Here is a 20,513-nt window from a genome sequence, read left to right as displayed (position 1 = left end):
TCTTAAACCAGAATATTTTGGGGCAAATGGGCTTCTTGAATATGTGGTTCTTTTGTAAAAATGTGATTTTTTGAAAGCAACCTCATTATTTGAGAAGCGGCCCTGACCCGAATTGTTTGAAACAGGTTCGGTTCTTGATGAAGATGCAATTTCCTCAAAATATGGCTTTTCAAAGGCAGCCTCATAGTTGGAAACATATCCAAGACCAGATTTATTAAAAGTGGGTTTTGTATTTGAAGAAGAGGCCATGACTTTTGCAATTAGTTTTTCAAAAACTGCATCCTCTTTTGACATATAGGCCAAACATGATTTTTCAAACAATGGTCTTTGATTTGCAAGTAATTTGTCTAAGTTGCTTGAACTATGAGAAAATTTTGCTAAATCACTATTCAACCTTTTAATCATTTCATTTAATCTTTCATTTTCAGCAACAAGTTCTTGAGAAGGATCAATAATGTACTTTCCTTTAAGTTTTTCAATTTCAGATTTTAAAAATTTATTTTCTTCAATGCGATCAATGGCACATTCGGTCTCCTTTACTTTTTCTTACAAGAAATCATTTTCTGCCTTCAACACTTTATTTTCATATTTGCATTTGTTATATTTATTCAACAATTTCTCAGAATGATGGGTGAGATCGAGATAATCAACAATAACATGTAAATCATCCATAGATAGGTCATAGTAATTTACCTCATCTAGTTGATCTTTACCAGCCATAAAATCAACTTGAGCTTCATATTCGGAGTTTTCTTCCTCATCCAAACCGTTCTCTAGATCCTCCCAAGAAGCCATGAGCACTTCTTTTCTTTTTTAGCCTTGTCCTCCTTTTTAATATTTAGACAGTTGAAGTTGAAGTGTCCACCCTTCTTGCAGTTGTGACATATCACCTTGCTCAAATTCTTTTTGTACTCCTTTGAGCTTGAACCTTTGCACCTGCCTTTGTTCCTCATGAGCCTCCTTAGTCTCCTAGCAAAAAACACAAGTTCGTCATTTGAAAAACTGTCACTAGACTCACTCTCATCAGGTTCTACTTTTGATTTTAAGGCTACTCCTTTTTTCTTTGAGTCTTGGCTTGTGTGTGTGGTTTCATAGGCTAGGAGTTTCCCTCTCAACTCATCATATGTTAGTGGGTTCAGATTGTTACTTTCGGCTAGGACAGTGGCTTTTGTTTCTCATTCTTTTGTGAGACTTCTAAGGACTTTTCTCACCAGAGTTTGTTCAGTGTGTGTCAAGCCCATAGAATCAAGGCTGTTGATGATGATTGAGAATCTCTCAAACATCTCATCAATGCTTTCTTCATCCTTCATGGTAAACATCTCATTCTTTACGCAACATATCAATCCTTGTTTCTTTGACTTGCTTGGTGCCTTCGTATGTAACCTGGAATTTCTCCCATATTTCTTTTGTCGTCTTGCATCTAGACACCTTTCGGTACTCCTCGAAGCTGATAGCACAGTGTAACAAGTTTATAACTTTAGCATTCAGCTCCACCTTCTTTTTGTCATCATTATTCCATTCAGCTTCTTCCTTTGGAGTCACCACTCCATCAGCACTAATTTTTGTTGGGATTTTGGGACCACTCACAACTATCCTCCATATGTTGTAATCAATTGATTGAATGAAGATCTGCATCCTTTCTTTCCAGTAAGCATAGTTTTTCCCATTGAAAAAGGGAGGCATGTTGTTTGACTGACCCTCTATTAGCGTATAGGCCACTGTGGTCGTGCCCAAGTTATTCACCATTGAACCTTTGCTCCAAGCTGTTAACCTTGATTCTTGAGACCTTGGCTCCTGATAACAATTGAAGGTTCTAAAAGGTTTAGAGAATGAGAGTTGAATCTATGGCCTTCTTTAACTTTAATTGATTAAGCTTTAAAAGCAGAAATTTAAACTTGGCTTCTGTTTGGTTTGCGCAGCGGATTAACCAGGAGATAATTTCGTTTTGTCTCATAAAAATCAGAAAATAGAACTAAAGCAGAGAGGTAGAAGGTGACACAACCATATATCCTGGTTCAGTTGTTTTGTGCAATGCAACCTACATCCAGTCTCTACTACAATATTGGTGGAATTTTTACTATCTTTTAAATATTACATACACCAATTCTCTAGCACTCAATGTAATCCTATCTGAGACACATCAAGCTTCCATATAAACTTGATTTGGTAATGTAACTACCTAAACTAGACACATTAAGTGCTTACCTAACTTAGCAGGGGATACCTCTCAGGTACTTGATACAACATAGAAAATACAACCAAAAGAAATCTGAAATCACTCTTGTCTTTTCTCTCAAGTGTTTCACTTAGCCTTTTTCCACAATGTAGCTTTTATCAATGCCTCACTTTCTTGCCTTTTACCTCAGAAAGAAAACAAAGAAAGATATACATTGAAACTAAAATACAAACAGTAAATAATGAAGGAGATGATGATTCACAACCTTTGTGCTATAAGTTGAACCGGATTCAGCTCTCTCTGAAGAAGCTCCCCATCTTAACGGAATATTTTTTTGATGTAGAAACACTGTCCAAAATGTTGAACACTCTTAGTGAAGCTCTCTAACAAACTCAGATTCTAGTTCTCTCTCCTTAAGCTCTAATGTGAATCCTTTTTCTTTTTGTATCTTCATCAGAGCCACATTTAGGGTTTTTCTCAAAGTCAACTTCTTGGACCTTGGGCTAGCAAAGATCTACCTTTCTCTTTCTTCAATTCAACTCCCAAATTAAGGATTTTAAATCTGGTGCTGTATTTGACCGAGGAGGGCAGAGTCAGCAAAAATATATTTGTTCAGTGATAATCCCAACTCCAAACTCATGAAAAAGTGCTTTAGCTCCAAGTAACATTGTAGGCCATTGATTTACAATAGATCAAGTTCAGCCACCTCTATCATCTTGTTATTTGAAATGGTTGTGCAGAGAGTTAGGGAAGAAGTGAAGAAATCAACTTGCATGCAAATGGTAACTAATTACCTTTAACCTCTGACTTAACTTAACATGCTCTTGATTAGTTTGATTGGATATTACTTTCTTGATTGGCTTTCTCTTTCTTTCTTTTTTGGTGTGTGTGAGCTTGAAGATGAAGTTCTCTCTCTTTCTTGTTTATCCGAAGTGCACTTGTGAACCTAGCTTAGGTTTGATTCACTATGGTTGTTTGACATTGGGCTTGGTTTGTGAATCAATTTCCATTCAGCTCACTTGGGTGCATTTTGCTTCATTGGTTTGGACTGCAAAAAAAAAAAAAAAAAAAAAATTTTGACCCTGCACACTTAAATTATTTCATCAAAAATCATTTAGGATATTAATCCAACTTAATCATGTTTGTCATTATCAATATGTTAATTATTTTTCTAATTCAACGCAATTAAATGAAAGATATTGCAAAATATAGCTTAGCAATCATTCTTGTGACTTAGTAGAGTTAGGATCTTTTGAAACTTAAAGAACATTACATAAGCACGGAAAAGGGGTTTGATGTTTTGATTTCTTAGTTTAGTTTCTGTTTTTTATTTTTTCTTTTCCCCTTTAATAAAGGTGCTTGGTTCAATGCATTTGTATATTGTGCATTTGATGCATTTTTTTTGTTTCTGACCAATAAAAAGATGACTTGTCATATATGCAAATGGAGTAGTTTAATTTTTTTTTTTTGGTCTTTCTTTGTTAATTTGATTCAGTGCATTGAATCTTTCTTTTTGGAAAATGATTGACTTTGGTTACAAGTTGACAAGAAGATAAACTAAAAAATGAAGATGGTACATTTTAATTGGAACCTGCTATTAGCCTTTGGCTTTATTTTACTTCAGCAACTTCTTAAATTTCCTACTTTATTTTTGTTTTTTTATTAGACATTTATTGTAGAGATAATAATACAAGTTTTTACTAAGAAATATTATTTAAACAAATACATATGCTATGAATTTTACATGTATTTTCAATTGCAGATCAACGTGGAAGAAAGTGAAGATGTATCATGTAGTCTGTGTTCTTAGGCACTCATATTACCATAGATTGCCAATTAATCAAGCTAGCTGCATTAAACTGAAATCATGAAGATTCTTTTTGTATTTACATCAAGCTAGCTGCATTAAACTGGATTTCCAACTAATTGTTAAAATTTCAGAGTCTTTTTTTGACACATTCTTCAAATGTCGAACCAATTATACTCCTTCAATTGATCTCTACACAAGTCTAACCTATCAACAGTTATTTCACATTTTTCTGGATAACGCGGGTATATTACTCTAATTATTAAGAGGAATGTTATATGCACTTACTTTGTGTCGCTTGTCTTGTTTACGTTTCACTTTTGATATTAAAAAGAGATTAATAAAAGTAAGAGAAAATAAAAAATTTATCTTCTATACTATAAAAAATACAAAAAGATCTATGCATGAATATTATTGCAAACAATATTTCTCAATTATTAAGCCCAATTTGATTGAAATGGTCAAACTGAAAATTTGGTGACGTAAGTATCCAATCGATCAAGTTATCAATCAAACCAAGTCATTAGAGAGCCGAATGAGAGTATCATTGATTCTGGAAGTATAAAATAAATTTTTGAAATAAATAGTATAAAATAAATTTTCGAAATAATAGTTAGAAGTATTTTTATTTATTGTATTTTTTATTTAATTTTTAATGAATTTAATTTTAATGCATCATCAATGTAAAATCATTTTATACATGTATCCAATCACATCACATCATACATTTTATATTAACCGCATGAATGGTTATCCAAGAAAACCATTGTAATTACACGACTGTATAAACGTTTTACACCGTTAATGCATTAAAATTATTTTTTTTATTATTTTAATGTTATTTTATTTGAATTTTTGTTGTATGTATGTCTATATATTTTAATCACCATACTACCTGTGTTAGCTACACTCTTGCTACATCAGCTGTGCTCCTCCCATTTTTTAGAGAGGCCGATTTTTGCCAAATAATATAGCTCATAAATTTTGTGTTTGACAAATCCTGATTTCTATATTTGTGGAGACCGAAGACTTATACCTTCCATCTACTTTGGGATGAGTACACTATCTCTTTAGAGGATGTGGCGTATCATTACCTCGGCCTATATACTTAGAGGGAGGCGATTGGAGATGCATGAGAGATTTTAAACACCTGCGTTTGATTTCGATTGGGTTGTCTCCTTCAATGGGGGTTGGGTGATTTGGATGTTGTATTGAAAGGGCCTTCAATTATGGAGTCAATGGGTAATTTGCTATGGGTTGTAGTAAATTCAGGTGTTTTAGGATTGATTTCTTTAGAAGGAATGGTCGGTGTATCATTTTTTAGGATAGGTGTGGTCCCTTTGACATCCTTGTCTACACCAGTGGCATTGGGTGTTAACGCTATCAATTCAGATGCTTCATCTACCATGGGTTGGGAAACTCCATGCTCATAGTATATGTGCACTCTTCCATCATTGTTCTTTGCATAGAAGCACATCTCTACCAGTTCCTTGTCACGATATAGTACTTACAGTACACTCTTTATAGGTTTACTAGGAATAAGCCACCAATATTCAATCATGTTATCATAATCTAGGACCTTGTAGTAATCTCTCAGTGAAAATACGTCTAGTACATCCTCATCCAGTCCAGTCAATTGTATTCCTTCTACATTGCTCTAATCATTTAAAATGACAAACTTATACGATAATCATGGTTGCTATAGTAATACAGTTGTCTAAATATATGTACTTGTATAGTTATACTATTAGAGAAACATGAAAGAATAAGATTGTCATTTTAAATGAGTAAATTCTCATAGTAGTCTCCGAGATTGACGCCGTGCACCAAAATCGTCCCTGAGATTCTAATTGCACCAATTATGTCCCTGAGATTGGAAAAATTGCACCATAGTAGTCCCTGACTCGTTTTCCATTAACGACGCACTGACGTGGCTTGATGACGTGGACCTTTGGTAACACGTGTCACCTCATGGTTTGGCCACGTGTAACGGTATGATGACGTGTCGGTCAGCGACACGTGGCATGCTGACATGGATGGGTATGCCACGTGTCACAATGCTATTTTACCACGTGTCAGATTATGCCACGTGTCGTAATGCTATTTGTCCACGTGTCATCCACTATATCATCGTTACATGTGCACCAAATTGGTCCCTTACTTTGTATTAAATGACTCAATTTAGTCCCTGAAATTGAATGTCATGCACCAAATTAGTCCCTTCAACAGTTTTTTTTATTTTTTTATAAATTTAAAATTCTCAATATTTTTTATAGACTAATTTTAATTATATTTTTTATTATACATATTTTATAATAAATTTTTTAATTAATAATGTTAACTTGTATCATTAGAGTAAATGTTAACTAAAACCAAAACTTTATTATTGCCTCTTGTGTTTATTTGTATCTGTTTTAATACTGTTCAAGTCATGGTTACAATAAGTACTTATATTGATTAATCGTGTAATATATGAAAAAGCCGCCTAATTAAGTTATAGATAAAATGAATTATTATAATCGACAGTATAAATCTATCTTATTAATTTAGTGAGAAGTTAATTATATGGAAAATCGGACATTCTTAAAATGGATGGGAATAATGAATTTATATTAGTTAATAAGTGCCTTATCAAGTATTTCTAAAATATTTATTAAAGTGTTAAATATTAAAAAAATTGTATTAAGGAATATTATTATACTCTTAACTTACACTCTTTATTAAATCAATATCAATATGTCGCATAATTCTTTTAATAAAATATTGTAAAAAAAATTGTATAATTAAAACTAATATTTTAAAAATATTTTATAAAAATACTTGTATTTAAATAACTTGTAAAAAGATAAAATTAAAATTAGTGTATTCAAATATATAATAAGAATTTTAAATTTTTAAAAAAATGAGAAAAAATTTATGAAAGGACTAATTTGGTGCATGGCATTCAATTTCAGGGACTAAAATGAGTCATTTAATGTAAAGTAAGGGACCAATTTGGTGCACATGTAACGATGACATAGTGGATGACACGTGGACAAATAGCATTACGACACGTGGCATAATCTGACACGTGGTAAAATAGCATTGTGACACGTGGCATACCTATCCATGTCAGCATGCCACGTGTCATTGACCGACATGTCATCATACCGTTACACATGGCAAAACCATGAGGTGACACGTGTCACCAAAGGTCCACGTCATCAAGCCACGTCAGCGCATCGTTAGCGAAAAACGGTTCAGGGACTACTGTGGTGCAATTTTTCCAATCTCAAGGACATAATTGGTGCAATTGAAATCTTAGGGATGATTTTGGTGCACGGTGTCAATCTCGGGAACCACTATGAAATTTACTCCATTTTAAATTGATCAAGGAATAATACAATTATTCTAACAATGGTTGCTCTAGTAAATAAATATATGTAATTTTAACCGAAAAATACTAGACAGATAATTAAACTAAAATGAGATATGAAGGAGTAAGATTGTCATTTTTAAAATAGAATATAAAGAATCAATGAGTACGTTACAAAGAATTGAAAGATTCAGTTGATCACAGCCACATACATACAAAAAAATGAAACCCTAGCATACAAGAACTCTACCATCATCAACAACCATAATCAACCAAAGTCCTCAAAAGTTTTACTGATGAGTAGAGCAAAAAAAAATGAAAAAACAAACCTCATGCAACATTTTGCAAAAAATAGAGTATGGTATGTTGAGAGCAACGATTTTATTACTAACCTGTTTTTGAAGAGATGGTGATTTTCAGGCAATTAATCTTTCACAATGGGGCGAAACAAGTAAGAAAAGCTTCAAACTTCAGTTACAGTGACAACCATGGTTCTTCTCTGAGGGTACGTATACGAGGGGAGGAGGAGGAAGAAGAAGGGTCAATTGGGGTTTCATTTTGAAGTCGTTAACGTTTGGGTTTTGGTTTAACCCCTTTCTCATGTCACACGACATCGTTTCTAAATAATTTCGGTGCCAAGAGTTAAACGACGTCGTTTTGACAGTGTCAGGTGTCAACTAAAATTGCCAGGTCAGCTTTCTGGTGGCGGAAAACGATGGAAGGGCCAAATTGAGACACGGGCCAAAATTTCAGGGTACGATTAGAGTCAATTAAAACTTTGAAAACTAAATTGAGTCGGAAATCAAATTTCATGGGCCATTTTGGATATTATCTCAACTTTGATAGATGTCATCAACTATCTTAAGATTCGCCATATCTTACATGGACGTATCACTCTCTGTATAAGTAATTCATCAAAATGTGACAAATATATAACCAAATGTATCCTTTTATGGGTATCTTGGAGATATCACAAGTTCCTTGCATAAAGCCCAGTTTACAGGGATATAGGCAGGAGGTTTTCATTGACTATTATGTATGAACATTTAATATATTTGTGTTAATTTAATATTTTGATATATTATTATTATTATTATTATTATTATTATTATTATTATTATAAATGGCTCATCAATTTATTTTTTTTAATTTATTAGGTATATTTTCAACGGATACGATACACAAGACAATAGTATTAATATGACAACAACAATATCAAATATACAAGAATGAATTTCAGATTATGAGGATGAATTGAAACTTGTAATTGGCATGATATTTGATACATTAGAAGAAAGGAAAAACTTCTACAAAAAGTATACTCATCTTACTGGATTTAGTGTATATGCAAGTTCTCTGTTACAAAAGATACGAAAGGCATTGTGTGAAAAATATTTTCTTTGCTCAAAATAAGGATTAAGAAAGAAAGCCAATGAGTTATATCTCAAATGGCATAGTCTTTTCATACTCGTATAAGAGATCGCAGGTTCGAGTTTTCCTATCTTTAATAAAAAAAAGAAAGAAAAAATAAGTTGTTGAATCTGAATTGTTAGTTACAGATTTCATAAAGGTCATACACATGAAATCTAAAATTATTGACCAAAGATTCTGATGCACATATATTTATACAGTGAAGGAAGGCTTAAATATATCTTTTGAAAAGATGGTCTTTGTAGAAAAATTATGTTTTGTTTGGAAATGTTTCATTTAACACAATATATAATACAAATAAATATAGTAGGATCTTTGCACCATTCACCGGGTAAATCATCATTGCCAAAGATAACTTTTGGAGCTGCCTTCATAGCTAATGAGGGTAAGAATCGTAATTAATTAACTGCTTAATTAAAATAATTTATTTGCCCAACATAATTTAAAAATTTAGAATATTAATTAGAAAGTTTAAATATGATATTTAGACTCAATAGATTTTTTTGAATTGAAAAATATAATTTCCTACAAAAAAATCACTTAAAAACGCATACCAATAAATTAGCTGACAATACCGACTTAAATCTGTCCAGTACTGTGTGAGAGCAGTAAAAACGGTAGAAAAACTTAGAAAAATAATTAAAGTTAAAAACCAGACGCTAATTCTAAAGGTTTGGCCCAATTTGGGTCAAATAGGCCAAAAAGACTAACGGGTTGGACCAGGTCTAAATTGAGCCCAAGCCTGACATATAAGTACATACTTAAGTGGCCATTTTAGCAGTAGCAACATTTTGGGCAGGAGCAAGTCTTATATAAGATCATGATAGAACTGTAAAAGGGGAAGAAATGAGGATGTGGTAGAGTTACGAACTTAAAGCTTCAACTGCATTATTTACTGCTTTCAACAAGTGGAATTCATCAATTTCTGAACAAAAACCAATTATCTTTGCCAACAATTTCTAACTATTCAAATATTATACATATTTCTAAAGATAAATAAAACACGAGAAACAATCATGGTTCTGTAACGTTATGAGTACTCTGGTTGGGTGACAAACTGAGTTCTTAACCAAGGCCTGTTCCTGCCTCCTTGTTAGGCGCATCAGCCTTAATGCGTGGTGGCCTCACAATTCGATCAATAAGCCCGTAATCAAGAGCCTCCTGTGCGCTGAGGCGTTTCATCCTGCCCAGGTCTTGGGTGATCTGAATGCCATTAAAAATTAGTTTCAAATGATAAACACTTATAATTTAATATAAACACCTAGGAACTGACACAAATGATCATAAAATGGAAGCAAACTACAAACTTTTAAGGGCCTATTCGGTTTCCATTTCCACTTTCAGTATTTTCTATTTCTAAGATTATGTGAGGGAAAGAGAAAACAATAAAATCTTGATTGTTGTCATTTTTTTCCTAGCAAAATCATCAAATTGGAAGTAGAAAATAAAAATAGAAACCAATCAAGCCTTAAGTTTTTAAGATAACAGGTTTTCATGTTCATCTCCATGCATTTCATTGTTGAATAAACTGACCCTCTCAATAGGCTGGCCTGTTTTCTTAGCCAACTCGTTAAAGAGGTAATCTCTGATTCTTAAAAGCTCATTTGCTTCAATGCGGATGTCATCAGCCTGTCAAAATTTTCAAGGCGTTAGCATAAAGAGTAAAAGCAATCATATTCACACATCTGATGAGTGATAATAACCTCAATCTCAGAAGAGATATCTACATACCTGACCCCGAGCAGCTCCCGCTGGAGATTGCAGAGCAACTCTGGAAAGAGGCATTGCAAAGCGGTTGCCCTTAACAATACAGCAGACCATCATCACAAAGTTAATAGATGTCGGGAACTATTTTCATAACCCATTAGACATCAACAAACACAAATACAAGCACATCACAACAAATTGCAGAAAAGTAAACAATACAACATGAATGTGACAACACAATGGAATGGAACAGAAAGTGGTAAGCTTAAGATGCAAATAAGGATGGACTTCACAGTATAAATTAGGAGACTTTGGAGAGAGATACTGCCACTCCCTTTTTGTGTGATTTTTCAAAATTATGTTCCATCCTCGCTATTTAATTTTCCATAGTGATGAGAGAAATTTTTCATTGTGAGGGTAATTTGAGAATAATATTCGTAGAGGATTGGCATTATCAATTAGGGAGTGGATATTGGAGTGATAATATCCACTCCCTATCAATTACCATTCTTTTCTTTTTTACTGAATTTTTATAAAGAGCTGGAAGGAGGGAGATCGGGCCTTTCAATGTGATCCCAAGTCTGTATATAGTAGACTGCCCCCCTATTTAGATTCAAACTACAAAACTTTCCATCTTTTACCTTATAACAAATGTAACACAATTGATGTTACTAATAACAAATTGACACGTCCTATCAAGAATGCACTAGGCAGCACATAAGCAGCATAAAAAATATTTCTTCATTTTTTTTCTTGTTATATTGACTACTGAGTGATTTATTAATGCTCCAATTATTTCAACCGTCCCCTTATCTCAGGCATAATTTTTATTCATATTAATCGTGAAGAAACAACTGGAAGATGCAACAATAAATCTCGTCAGTCACACAATGTCATGCATGATTACATGATGTTGGAAATCACTATAAACTCTAAATCAAACAGAAAACTTTCACAGTTTGTATTAACAGATAGTAATGTAACTCGATACCTTTTCTCCGGCTGCAAGAAGAAATGCTGCAAGATTATAGGCATAGCCAACACAATGGGTGGTTACAGGACTTTGCAAGCTCTGCATAGTGTCATAGATAGCCAAGCTTGGTGTAAGCTGCACAAATAACAAGCTTAAGCATGTTAAAAACATGACTAAGCAACACAAAGGTGGGCACAAAAGAGAGATATTTAATTGACTAAACATCTAACACTAGAAGAAAGCTTACATCTCCACCAGGACCATTGATGTACATATACATCCTCTTGGCGTTATCTATACTGTCAAGATACAGCATGGTTGCCAATACTTGGTTACTAAATTCTTCATCTATGTTTTGTCCAATGAAGAGAACACGCTCTCGATACTGCATCCAATAACCCTTTACTTTTAGAAATGTTTTAAAGAGTGATGGAAATCATAAGAAAACTAGAGGTTCATGCGTAACGATCTATTTCTATGTGAGTATGTGACGCAATGAGTATGTGACGCAATGTTAACAGCATCTTTTAGATGCAGAAAAACATAATATTAATGATATATATTAAGATGTATTATTGACTTACAAGGGCATTCCACAAATCAACCCATTGCCAAGTTCCTTCACCAGGTGTCCTATAGGGGACTCTAGGGGTCCCTATGGGCATCATTTGAATTTGTGCCCTTGCTGGTTTGTGATTAGCATACCTGAAAATATACAAGATTTATACACCTTGTATTAGTCTCTTAATTAAAAGACGTGTTTGACATTAGTGAAAACTCTTCTAAGTATATCGTTTTTATCTGACATAAACTATGCTTTATTTGTTAACTTCACTTTCACTATGTCAAAGATTATCAACTATTGTGTAAAGCCGTAAAGACTAAAGAAGATTTTTCATAATTCAAATTTGTTAGAACTTACAAAAAAATAATCCTTGTTATAATATATAACAGTAATCATGACAAACTCAATTGCAGTTAAAAACTACTCGCTAATCCAAACAACAATATCAAAGATATGATACAGCATAGCTTTCTGCAACAAGAAAAATTGCATTAGAGTGGACTGAACACATTATGCTGAAAAATTTGGCAATCAAAGGGATGTACCTACAAAGCATACAGTAGCAACATAACATAATAGACCAACCACAAAATTTAAGCATAAAGAGACAATTCACTATTGTTTTCAATCTTCAAATTTTGCAAAAAGACCGTTCCTTCATGGAATGTATCAGCTGAAAGCGCACAATACTAGGCATATAACCAAGTATATGTTAATTGCACATATGAATACAGGTATAAGAAAAGCAATTCAAATACAAAACTATCATCATCCATGCCAAAGCTTATTTTTGCAAAGTTAAGCACACACCAAAAAATGGCACCAATTCAAAATAAGGAAAACTGCAGAAGCTAAAGAACAAAACTTTCTCCATAACAAAAACAAAAAAAAAGGGGGGCAAAATCACAAATGTGGTCAAACAGTTACCCGCAATGCAGACTCTTGTGAACTTTTCCGTAGAACTCAGCGGAGACATTAGGTTTACACGCAAGGGAATTAGGGATACTTGGAGATTGAAGTTTCAACCCTGAGTAGAGTTTTGTGGCGCAACTGCCACATCAAAAAGAGAAAATAGAGTTAGTAATTTAGAGAAACTGTGGGAAACACACAATGAGAAGGAGAAGCAAACCTAGGAAGTGCATCAGCGGTGATATAGGGTGCCACCGCCATGTTAGCTTTTTGAGGTAACGATTAGATAGGAGATGGGGCAACGCACTATTTGAGCTTGAAGAAAACTTCAACCAGATACAACACTCACTCAGCTCTGAAGATGAACTTCAACGACAACGCCCTTTTGATCCTCCCTGGAATTAGAACCTCCTTTTATTTATTTATTAGCAATGTTACCCAAGGTTGCGAGAACCGAACCGGTCAATGAACCGGTGGAGTGACTGGTTCAATAGTTTAATAGTTCAATCGGGGTTCAACCGGAGTTCAACCGATTTAATTAAATATAAAATAGAATTATTAAAAATTTAATACATAATTTGAAAGATTTAAATTCAATGAATTGTAAGCTAATAAAATTCAAAATTTTACAATTTCACATAATAAATTATCTATAATTTACCATTAAAAGTTCCAAATAACTTCAAACATCAAAATTTATAACTAAAAATAAAATCAAAATACGCATAAGTAAACTAACACAAGTATTCAATATTAGTTAAAATCAATTATTTGGTATTCTTTAGTTAATATTATTTGGTATTCCCATATAAGGCACACTATTAAAGAAACAACATTAAGTCATATATGAAACTTAACACAGATTCATATAACTTAAAATGCCACATCCCCAACTCCAAGAGAATAACAGAGTGAAATTTCAGAGCTTTTCAACAATTTTCTGATGAGCTTTAGCTGAGGCTATTATTTAGCAACAGTGGCGCAGCAAACAAGCTTATTCATCTAGGATTTCAACTGAAACCCTTCTTCCAGCATCAATCAGAGCCGGATCCAGTTGAAGAGCACAAGTTTTTAAGTTTAACTAATTTTACTCAGCGACAAGCCAACAACTAACAAATTAACTCAAATAGAATAATAGCACAAAAATAACTCAGAACATTACCAATAGTCAACAATAATTAACCCAGAAGTCAGAACAAGATAACAACAGTCCAGCCCTGTTAACAACAATGAACAACGAAGAAAATTAACTCAGAAAACAACAATTACCCCAGAAAAACAACATACTTAAGTCCAGAAAAACAGCAATTTAACTCCCAAAAATGAAACTGAAGCAGTGTAGGGATGGAGGCTTACAAACTCAGAAAAATCAGCAACTCAAAATCAGATTTCAGTAACTCAGAATCAGTAAAATAACAAAATAAGAAAACATACATTGAAGCCAAGGTTCTGAAAACCGGACCGATTATTGAACCGCTCTAATTACTGGTTCACTAGTTTACTGGTCCAACCGGTCTAACCGTGGTTCAACCGAAAAAACCGTTTTATAATAAAATAATAGATAAATTATAAATAAACATTATAAAATATAATTATAGTTTAATATAAATCTTAAAATATCTTCTAAATTTAAAATATTACATAAAATGTCATCATCCAAAGCCAGCCATACGATCTTATCAAAATACAAATACTTTAGTGAATAAACATAGGCAAACAACTCTACCACAATCAACAAAAGGTAAAAAGGAAGAGAGAACAGAGAGACAAACAACATATATCACACGTTCATATATACAACAATTGACAAGTAGAGACACGAACTACATAAACAAATTGGAAGCATCCTGAAAATGGCATTATCAAAACTGCAGTGTCTGAGTTTGCAATCTCCCAATCTAAAAACATGAGAAAGTACTTATGAAAGTTCTCAATTACAATTGTTACCAAATAGAAACCAAAATAAAAATGGATCAAAAAATGCAACTTACCCATTTTTAATCCTAAGCTTCCCTGTATTTCCTATCATGATCACCAACCTAAAAAATATCAACCATTTGACAAAGAATTCATAGTTTAGTAACAGTTTTCTATTAGCATCTATGTTGGGCCTGGTAACAAGATAAATTCACAGTTTAGATATTCTGAACACATGAAAATACATGGATTGTGTAGATCATATGTATGATTTCTTTCTTGATTTTTTGTAAAGTGGGTCCTGTTAACAATTTAATCACCAATCCTCAATTTAATTAACAAGATTTTCAATTTAAGCAAGAAGCAGTGAGCAATGGACAACGACAGAGTCATCAATCATCATCAATCACAGGTTCACAAGAACCCATGGCAAATTATTCAATAATTATTCAACTCAGTAACAAGTAACAACAACAAAGTTCACAGCTTAACTAACAATAATTATTCATAATTATTCAACAGAGTTCACAGTTCACAGTTCAATTCACAGTTAAAAAATTATTCAATTATAGTTAAAAATTATTAAAAATGCAAAGCTTATTCAATAATCATGCAATGATTTCTGAACAAAGCATTTAAAAAAATTAAAAAAACGAAGAACAAATGAGCTCTGAGTCACTGACCTTCGATCGCTGAGGAGGATGGATGGCGACAGACGACGGCGACAAGATGACGGCCGCCGAGCACGAGGAAGAAGCGGCGCGCCTGCGACGGGGACTGCAAACAGATCGAGGACTTGGAGAACTCCCCTGACTGCAACGCACGAAGACTCGAGGAGACAAACCCCTAACTGCGACAGATGGCGACAGACAATGGCGACAAGACGACGACCACCGAGCTCGAGGGAGAAGCGGCGCGCCTGCGACTTGTGCTACGAACAGATTGAAGACTTGGAAGAAACTCCCCTGATTGCGACGCACGAAGACTCGAGGAGACAAGCCCCTGACTGTGACGGACGGCGGCAAGACGGCTCCTCCTTGCGGCGGTGGTGGCGGCTAGGGTTTTTCCCTTGGTTGAGTGGCTGGGTGTGTTTGCTCGAAGGAATAAGGAAGGATATGGATAAGGAAAAGTCTAGGGACAAGTAATTTTTATGTTTTTTAGCTATTATTTAATTATTAAAATAAAAGTGAGTGATTTTTTATTATTAGATATAATTTTATATTATTAAAAATATTATTAATGGTCAATTGATAATTACAAAATACCAAAATTACTTACCCCTAACATTTCTCAATGGATAAATATATCCTTGTTCATATATAATATCACTATCCTTAAAAAATATCCTTAGAATACTTATTAGTAAATAAATATTTTCTTATGCATATACGATATATTTGTAAAGAATACACGCTGAAGGTACGATTTTAGATATCATACATCTAAGTACGTCAAGCATCTTGAAAATAGTGATATTGTTCTGGTAAAGAGTAAACTAATTTCAAAGTTTAATTGGATCTTATAAATATAATTGTTTGGATCTAAATATAATTGTTCATTTAAAAAAAATCATAGGTTTTGCTCTAAAAATTATTAAAAAACTAATGACCTAATTTTTTAAAAATAAAAGTAGAACATTGAACAATGGTAATTTTATTTCACTTATTTAAATTAATATAAAATAATATGCTATTTATTATTTACTTAACTCATATGTATAGCTAAGACTGAAATAGTGGCAGAGTTTGAAATAAAATTTTGGGTCCAAAAATTTAACATAAAAATTTAATAATAATATTTATATTAAAATATTAAAATAAAATTTATAAATATAATTATTTTTTAAGTTTGTAACTAATAAATAATAAATAAATAATTTTACAGATAAAAAATATAAAAATAGTTTATAATGATACTCTTCGGATTTTTAGTGACTTGAAATCTTTAATAATTGAATCAGAACTAAACTTTTTAGCAATTTCTTTCTCAATGTAAATAACCAAACTATCCGCTAGAAAGTCATCTTCCATCTTGTTTCTTAACCTTGTCTTTATTATTTTCATTGCTGAAAATGATCGCTCTGTAGAAACTGGAATAGTTAATATCAGACGAATCAATCAATCTATCAATCAAGTAATACACTTTTGACTTTTTTTCATAAAAGCCATTTGATTGTTAGATGATCTTTTTTTATTTTTATCTTTTTTTTTTGTTAGATAACTTTTTTATTTGATTTGATTTTTTTTTAATTTTGATGTGTTGTGAAAGCTAATAAAATTTACTCAATTCAGTCCAAATTTAATATATTTTGAATGTTTAAAATTAAAAATTATTATAGTTAATAAAAATAAGAGATAAAGATTAAATCTAAATACTTTAAAGGGCAAAAAACCAGAATAAACCATGGGAATTTTAAAATTACTTAAATAAGCCAAACTGAAATTCGTTTCTGCAATGAGCCAAACCCTATATTTATATAATTCGAACCAGTGTGGTTCGAACTCAATTCATTAGTAATTCGAACCAGAGTGGTTCGAATTATGAAGAGGGAAATTTGTTCAAGTAAATCGAACCAGGGTGGTTCGAATTACTTGGGAAGAAAACATATCACATAATTCGAACCACACTGGTTCGAATTATATAGGGAGAAACTGCATCAAGTAATTCGAACCAGGCTGGTTCGAATTACACAATTTGAATTCGAACCAGTCCGGTTCGAATTAGTGGTAGACAGTGCAGTATATATATGGTTCTAAACGTGAGTTGCTCTCATAGAGGGTGTAATATGGCTAGTGAGGAGAGTTTTGGGGTTTTGGTTCACCATAGAGGATCCATTAAGAGAAAAACTCGCTCCGGTGTGAAGTTCACAGATAAGGATCCTCTCTGTATCGTGGTGAAACCAACGACGAGCTATGATGATCTTGTTAGATCCGTGCTGATGAAACTCGGTCTGGAAGGTGCGAAGCGAGTGAAGAAGTTTTTCTATCGCATTCCAATCACTGTCTTGCAGGATACGGTGAAGTATGATTGCTTCACGATTGGTAGTGATGAGGACCTGCAAGTCATGTTTCTATGTCGGAGGCAGTTTCCCGAGGTTAGGACACCAGAGTTGTTGGCAAAGTTGGTTGATGTGGTATCCAGCTCAGGGGGTTCGAACCGGAATGCCACCACTGAAGCAGCGGTAGCCGGTTCGAGTTCAAGGCCTGCCGTTGCTTCTTCGTCCGTCCCTGTGTACGAGCCAGCGGTCGAACCAGTCGCCTCCCCGTCTTTTGCTGTTGATCTGAATGATGGAGTAGGCGACGTGGTAGGATCAGTTGATATACTGCCGAACGCTTTACAGGGAGTTCCACCGGTTGGCGTCGGTGACGGAGTGTTGGGTGATGTAGAGGAGGACGACGTCGAGCCGGATATGATTGAGGATGACAGCGGCGACGAGGTTGGAGCGACTGAGGCTGCATTGGTAGTCGGTGGTTCTAGTTTTGGCACACAGCAGTATCCACCACATTTTTCCTCTTTGGACCTAGATGCCATGAGGCAAGAGGGTGTATCAGGGCACTCTGTTGGATTCGGAGCTAGAGATGCTGAAGGGACTGCTGGTTTAACAGAGTTCCAGGTTGGTCAGCAGTTTCAGGATAAAGACGAGGCCCTATTAAGTGTGAAGACTTACAGCATCCGGCGAGGGGTACAGTACAAGGTTGTGGAGTCTGATCATCGCCGTTATGTGGGCAAGTGTTCTGAGTTTGGGAATGGGTGCACATGGTTGATTCGACTGAGTTTGCGGAAGCGCAAGGGCATTTGGGAGGTGAAGCGGTACAATGGACCTCACACTTGTCTTGCGACCTCCATCTCGAGTGACCACAGGAGCTTGGATTATCATGTGATTTCCGCGTTCGTTATGCCAATGGTTAGGGCCGATGCATCCGTCAGCATCAAGGTGCTCCTAAATGCGACGGCAGCACACTTCGGGTTTAGGCCGACTTACAGGAGGGTCTGGATGGCGAAGCAGAAGGCAATTGCCCTCGTATATGGTGACTGGGATGAGTCATACAACGAGCTCCCCAGGTGGGTTTTGGGTGTCCAATTGACGATGCCCGGTACTGTTGCAATCCTACGGACGAGCCCCGTTCGAGTTAGTGGACAAGTAGACGAGTCTCAAGCTTTTTTTCACAGACTTTTCTGGACGTTTCCACCGCTCATCCAGGCATTTCGCCATTGCAAGCCTTTAGTTAGCATTGATGGGACCCATCTGTATGGGAAGTACGGGGGTACTTTGCTCATCGCGATTGCACAGGACGGGAACTCCAACATTCTACCCGTTGCATTTGCACTGGTAGAAGGTGAGAATGCAGAGTCTTGGTCATTCTTTCTCTCCCACCTTAGACAGCAGGTGACACCGCAGCCCGGTCTTCTGGTTATATCGGACAGGCATAACGGCATAAAGGCTGCGCTTGAGGCTCCGGACGGGGGTTGGTTACCTCCATCTGCATACCGTGCATTCTGCATTCGACACATAGCGGCTAATTTTGCCCTTACCTTCAAGGGCAAGGATGCACGTAGGCTTCTAGTGAATGCCGCATATGCCAAGACCGAGGTTGAGTTTGATTACTGGTTTGATATTCTTCGGTCTGAAGACCCGGCGATGTGTGAGTGGGCGAACCGGATTGATTATTCCTTATGGACTCAGCATCGTGACGATGGACGGAGATTCGGTCACATGACGACGAATATCTCGGAGTGTGTGAACTCAATCCTAAAGGGTGTCAGAAACCTCCCTGTTTGCTCTTTGGTGAAGGCAACATATGGAAGGCTTGCGGAACTCTTTGTTCGCAAGGGTAGAGAGGCTCAGGCCCAGATGGGAACCGGACAGCAATTCAGTCAGTACTTGGTGAAGTGTATAGAGGCCAACTTGAAGAATTCGAGGTGCTTCACGGTGACTTTGTATGACCGGGATAACTCCGAGTTCACCGTAGCCGAGACCACCCCGACGGGCTCTTTCTCATTGGGTACCTACAGAGTATCGCTTGCATCCAGGACCTGTGACTGCGGGTACTTCCAGGCACTTCATTTCCCGTGCCAGCACGCACTTGCATGCTGCGCCTACTCACGGGTTACCTGGTCCTCTTATGTTCACAGCGTGTATCAGATTAGTTCAGTGTTCCGTGTGTACCAGATGGGATTCACACCGCCGATACCGGAGGGATTCTGGCCACCTTACGACGGGCCAACCGTGATCCCGGACCCTGCCAAGAGGCGGGCAAGAGAGGGTCGTCCGAGATCCACTAGGATACGGACGAACATGGACGAGGCAGATCCGAACCGGCCAAAGAGGTGTGGCCTTTGTCGCCAACCCGGACACACCCGCAGGAGTTGCCCACAGCTTGGAGGACCGTCTCACACGGGGGGCCAGTAGTAGCGATCTTGTTATTGTTAGTGTTTATTGATTTTATTTTTCATGTTACTTGTTATTTAAGATGATTTGTGTTATCTGTTTATCCTTTTACCTTCTAGTAATGAAAAAGTTGCATCTGAATTTGAATTTGGTTAGAAATCCCATGACTGCAAAAGTTGATAACTACAGTGTCATATGATTCAATGATAATACATAGTCACTAATCCACTAGGTAAATAACAGATTTTTAAGTACAATAAAATGAGCATACAACAAGGAAAAAT

General features: G+C 35.3%; 2 protein-coding genes across 5 annotated transcripts; one reads left to right on the top strand and one right to left on the bottom strand.

The window, feature by feature from the left end:
- Positions 1-9,632: 9,632 nt before the first annotated feature.
- Positions 9,633-15,983, bottom strand: LOC107622550 (ATP-dependent Clp protease proteolytic subunit-related protein 2, chloroplastic). Of its 4 annotated transcripts, none has more exons than XM_088506588.1 (11): positions 15,524-15,962; positions 14,915-14,962; positions 14,086-14,140; positions 13,144-13,405; positions 12,942-13,064; positions 12,034-12,154; positions 11,697-11,834; positions 11,468-11,584; positions 10,501-10,569; positions 10,303-10,398; positions 9,633-9,972 (listed from the first exon to the last, which is right to left on the bottom strand). In XM_088506588.1, exons 4-11 carry the CDS (start codon positions 13,182-13,184, stop codon positions 9,835-9,837), a joined length of 843 nt encoding a protein of 280 aa, XP_088362714.1. In that variant the 5' UTR covers positions 13,185-13,405; positions 14,086-14,140; positions 14,915-14,962; positions 15,524-15,962; the 3' UTR covers positions 9,633-9,834. The 4 variants fall into 4 exon arrangements, with proteins under 4 accessions (XP_088362714.1, XP_088362717.1, XP_088362713.1 ...); XM_088506591.1 differs by having other exon boundaries at positions 13,144-13,334; XM_088506587.1 differs by having other exon boundaries at positions 13,144-13,318.
- A 1,603-nt stretch (positions 15,984-17,586) lies between these two features.
- LOC148579319 (uncharacterized) lies at positions 17,587-20,250 on the top strand. The gene has a single exon (XM_088507429.1). The coding sequence runs from the start codon at positions 17,587-17,589 to the stop codon at positions 20,248-20,250; it is 2,664 nt and encodes an 887-aa protein (XP_088363555.1).
- Positions 20,251-20,513: the final 263 nt, after the last annotated feature.

This window comes from Arachis ipaensis, chromosome B10 (assembly GCF_059453495.1).
Source record: "Arachis ipaensis isolate K30076 ecotype BB chromosome B10, ASM5945349v1, whole genome shotgun sequence".
Lineage (NCBI taxonomy): Eukaryota > Viridiplantae > Streptophyta > Magnoliopsida > Fabales > Fabaceae > Arachis > Arachis ipaensis.
The sequence above is the reverse complement of the archived record's forward strand: the minus strand, read 5'-3'. Positions and strand labels throughout refer to the sequence as shown.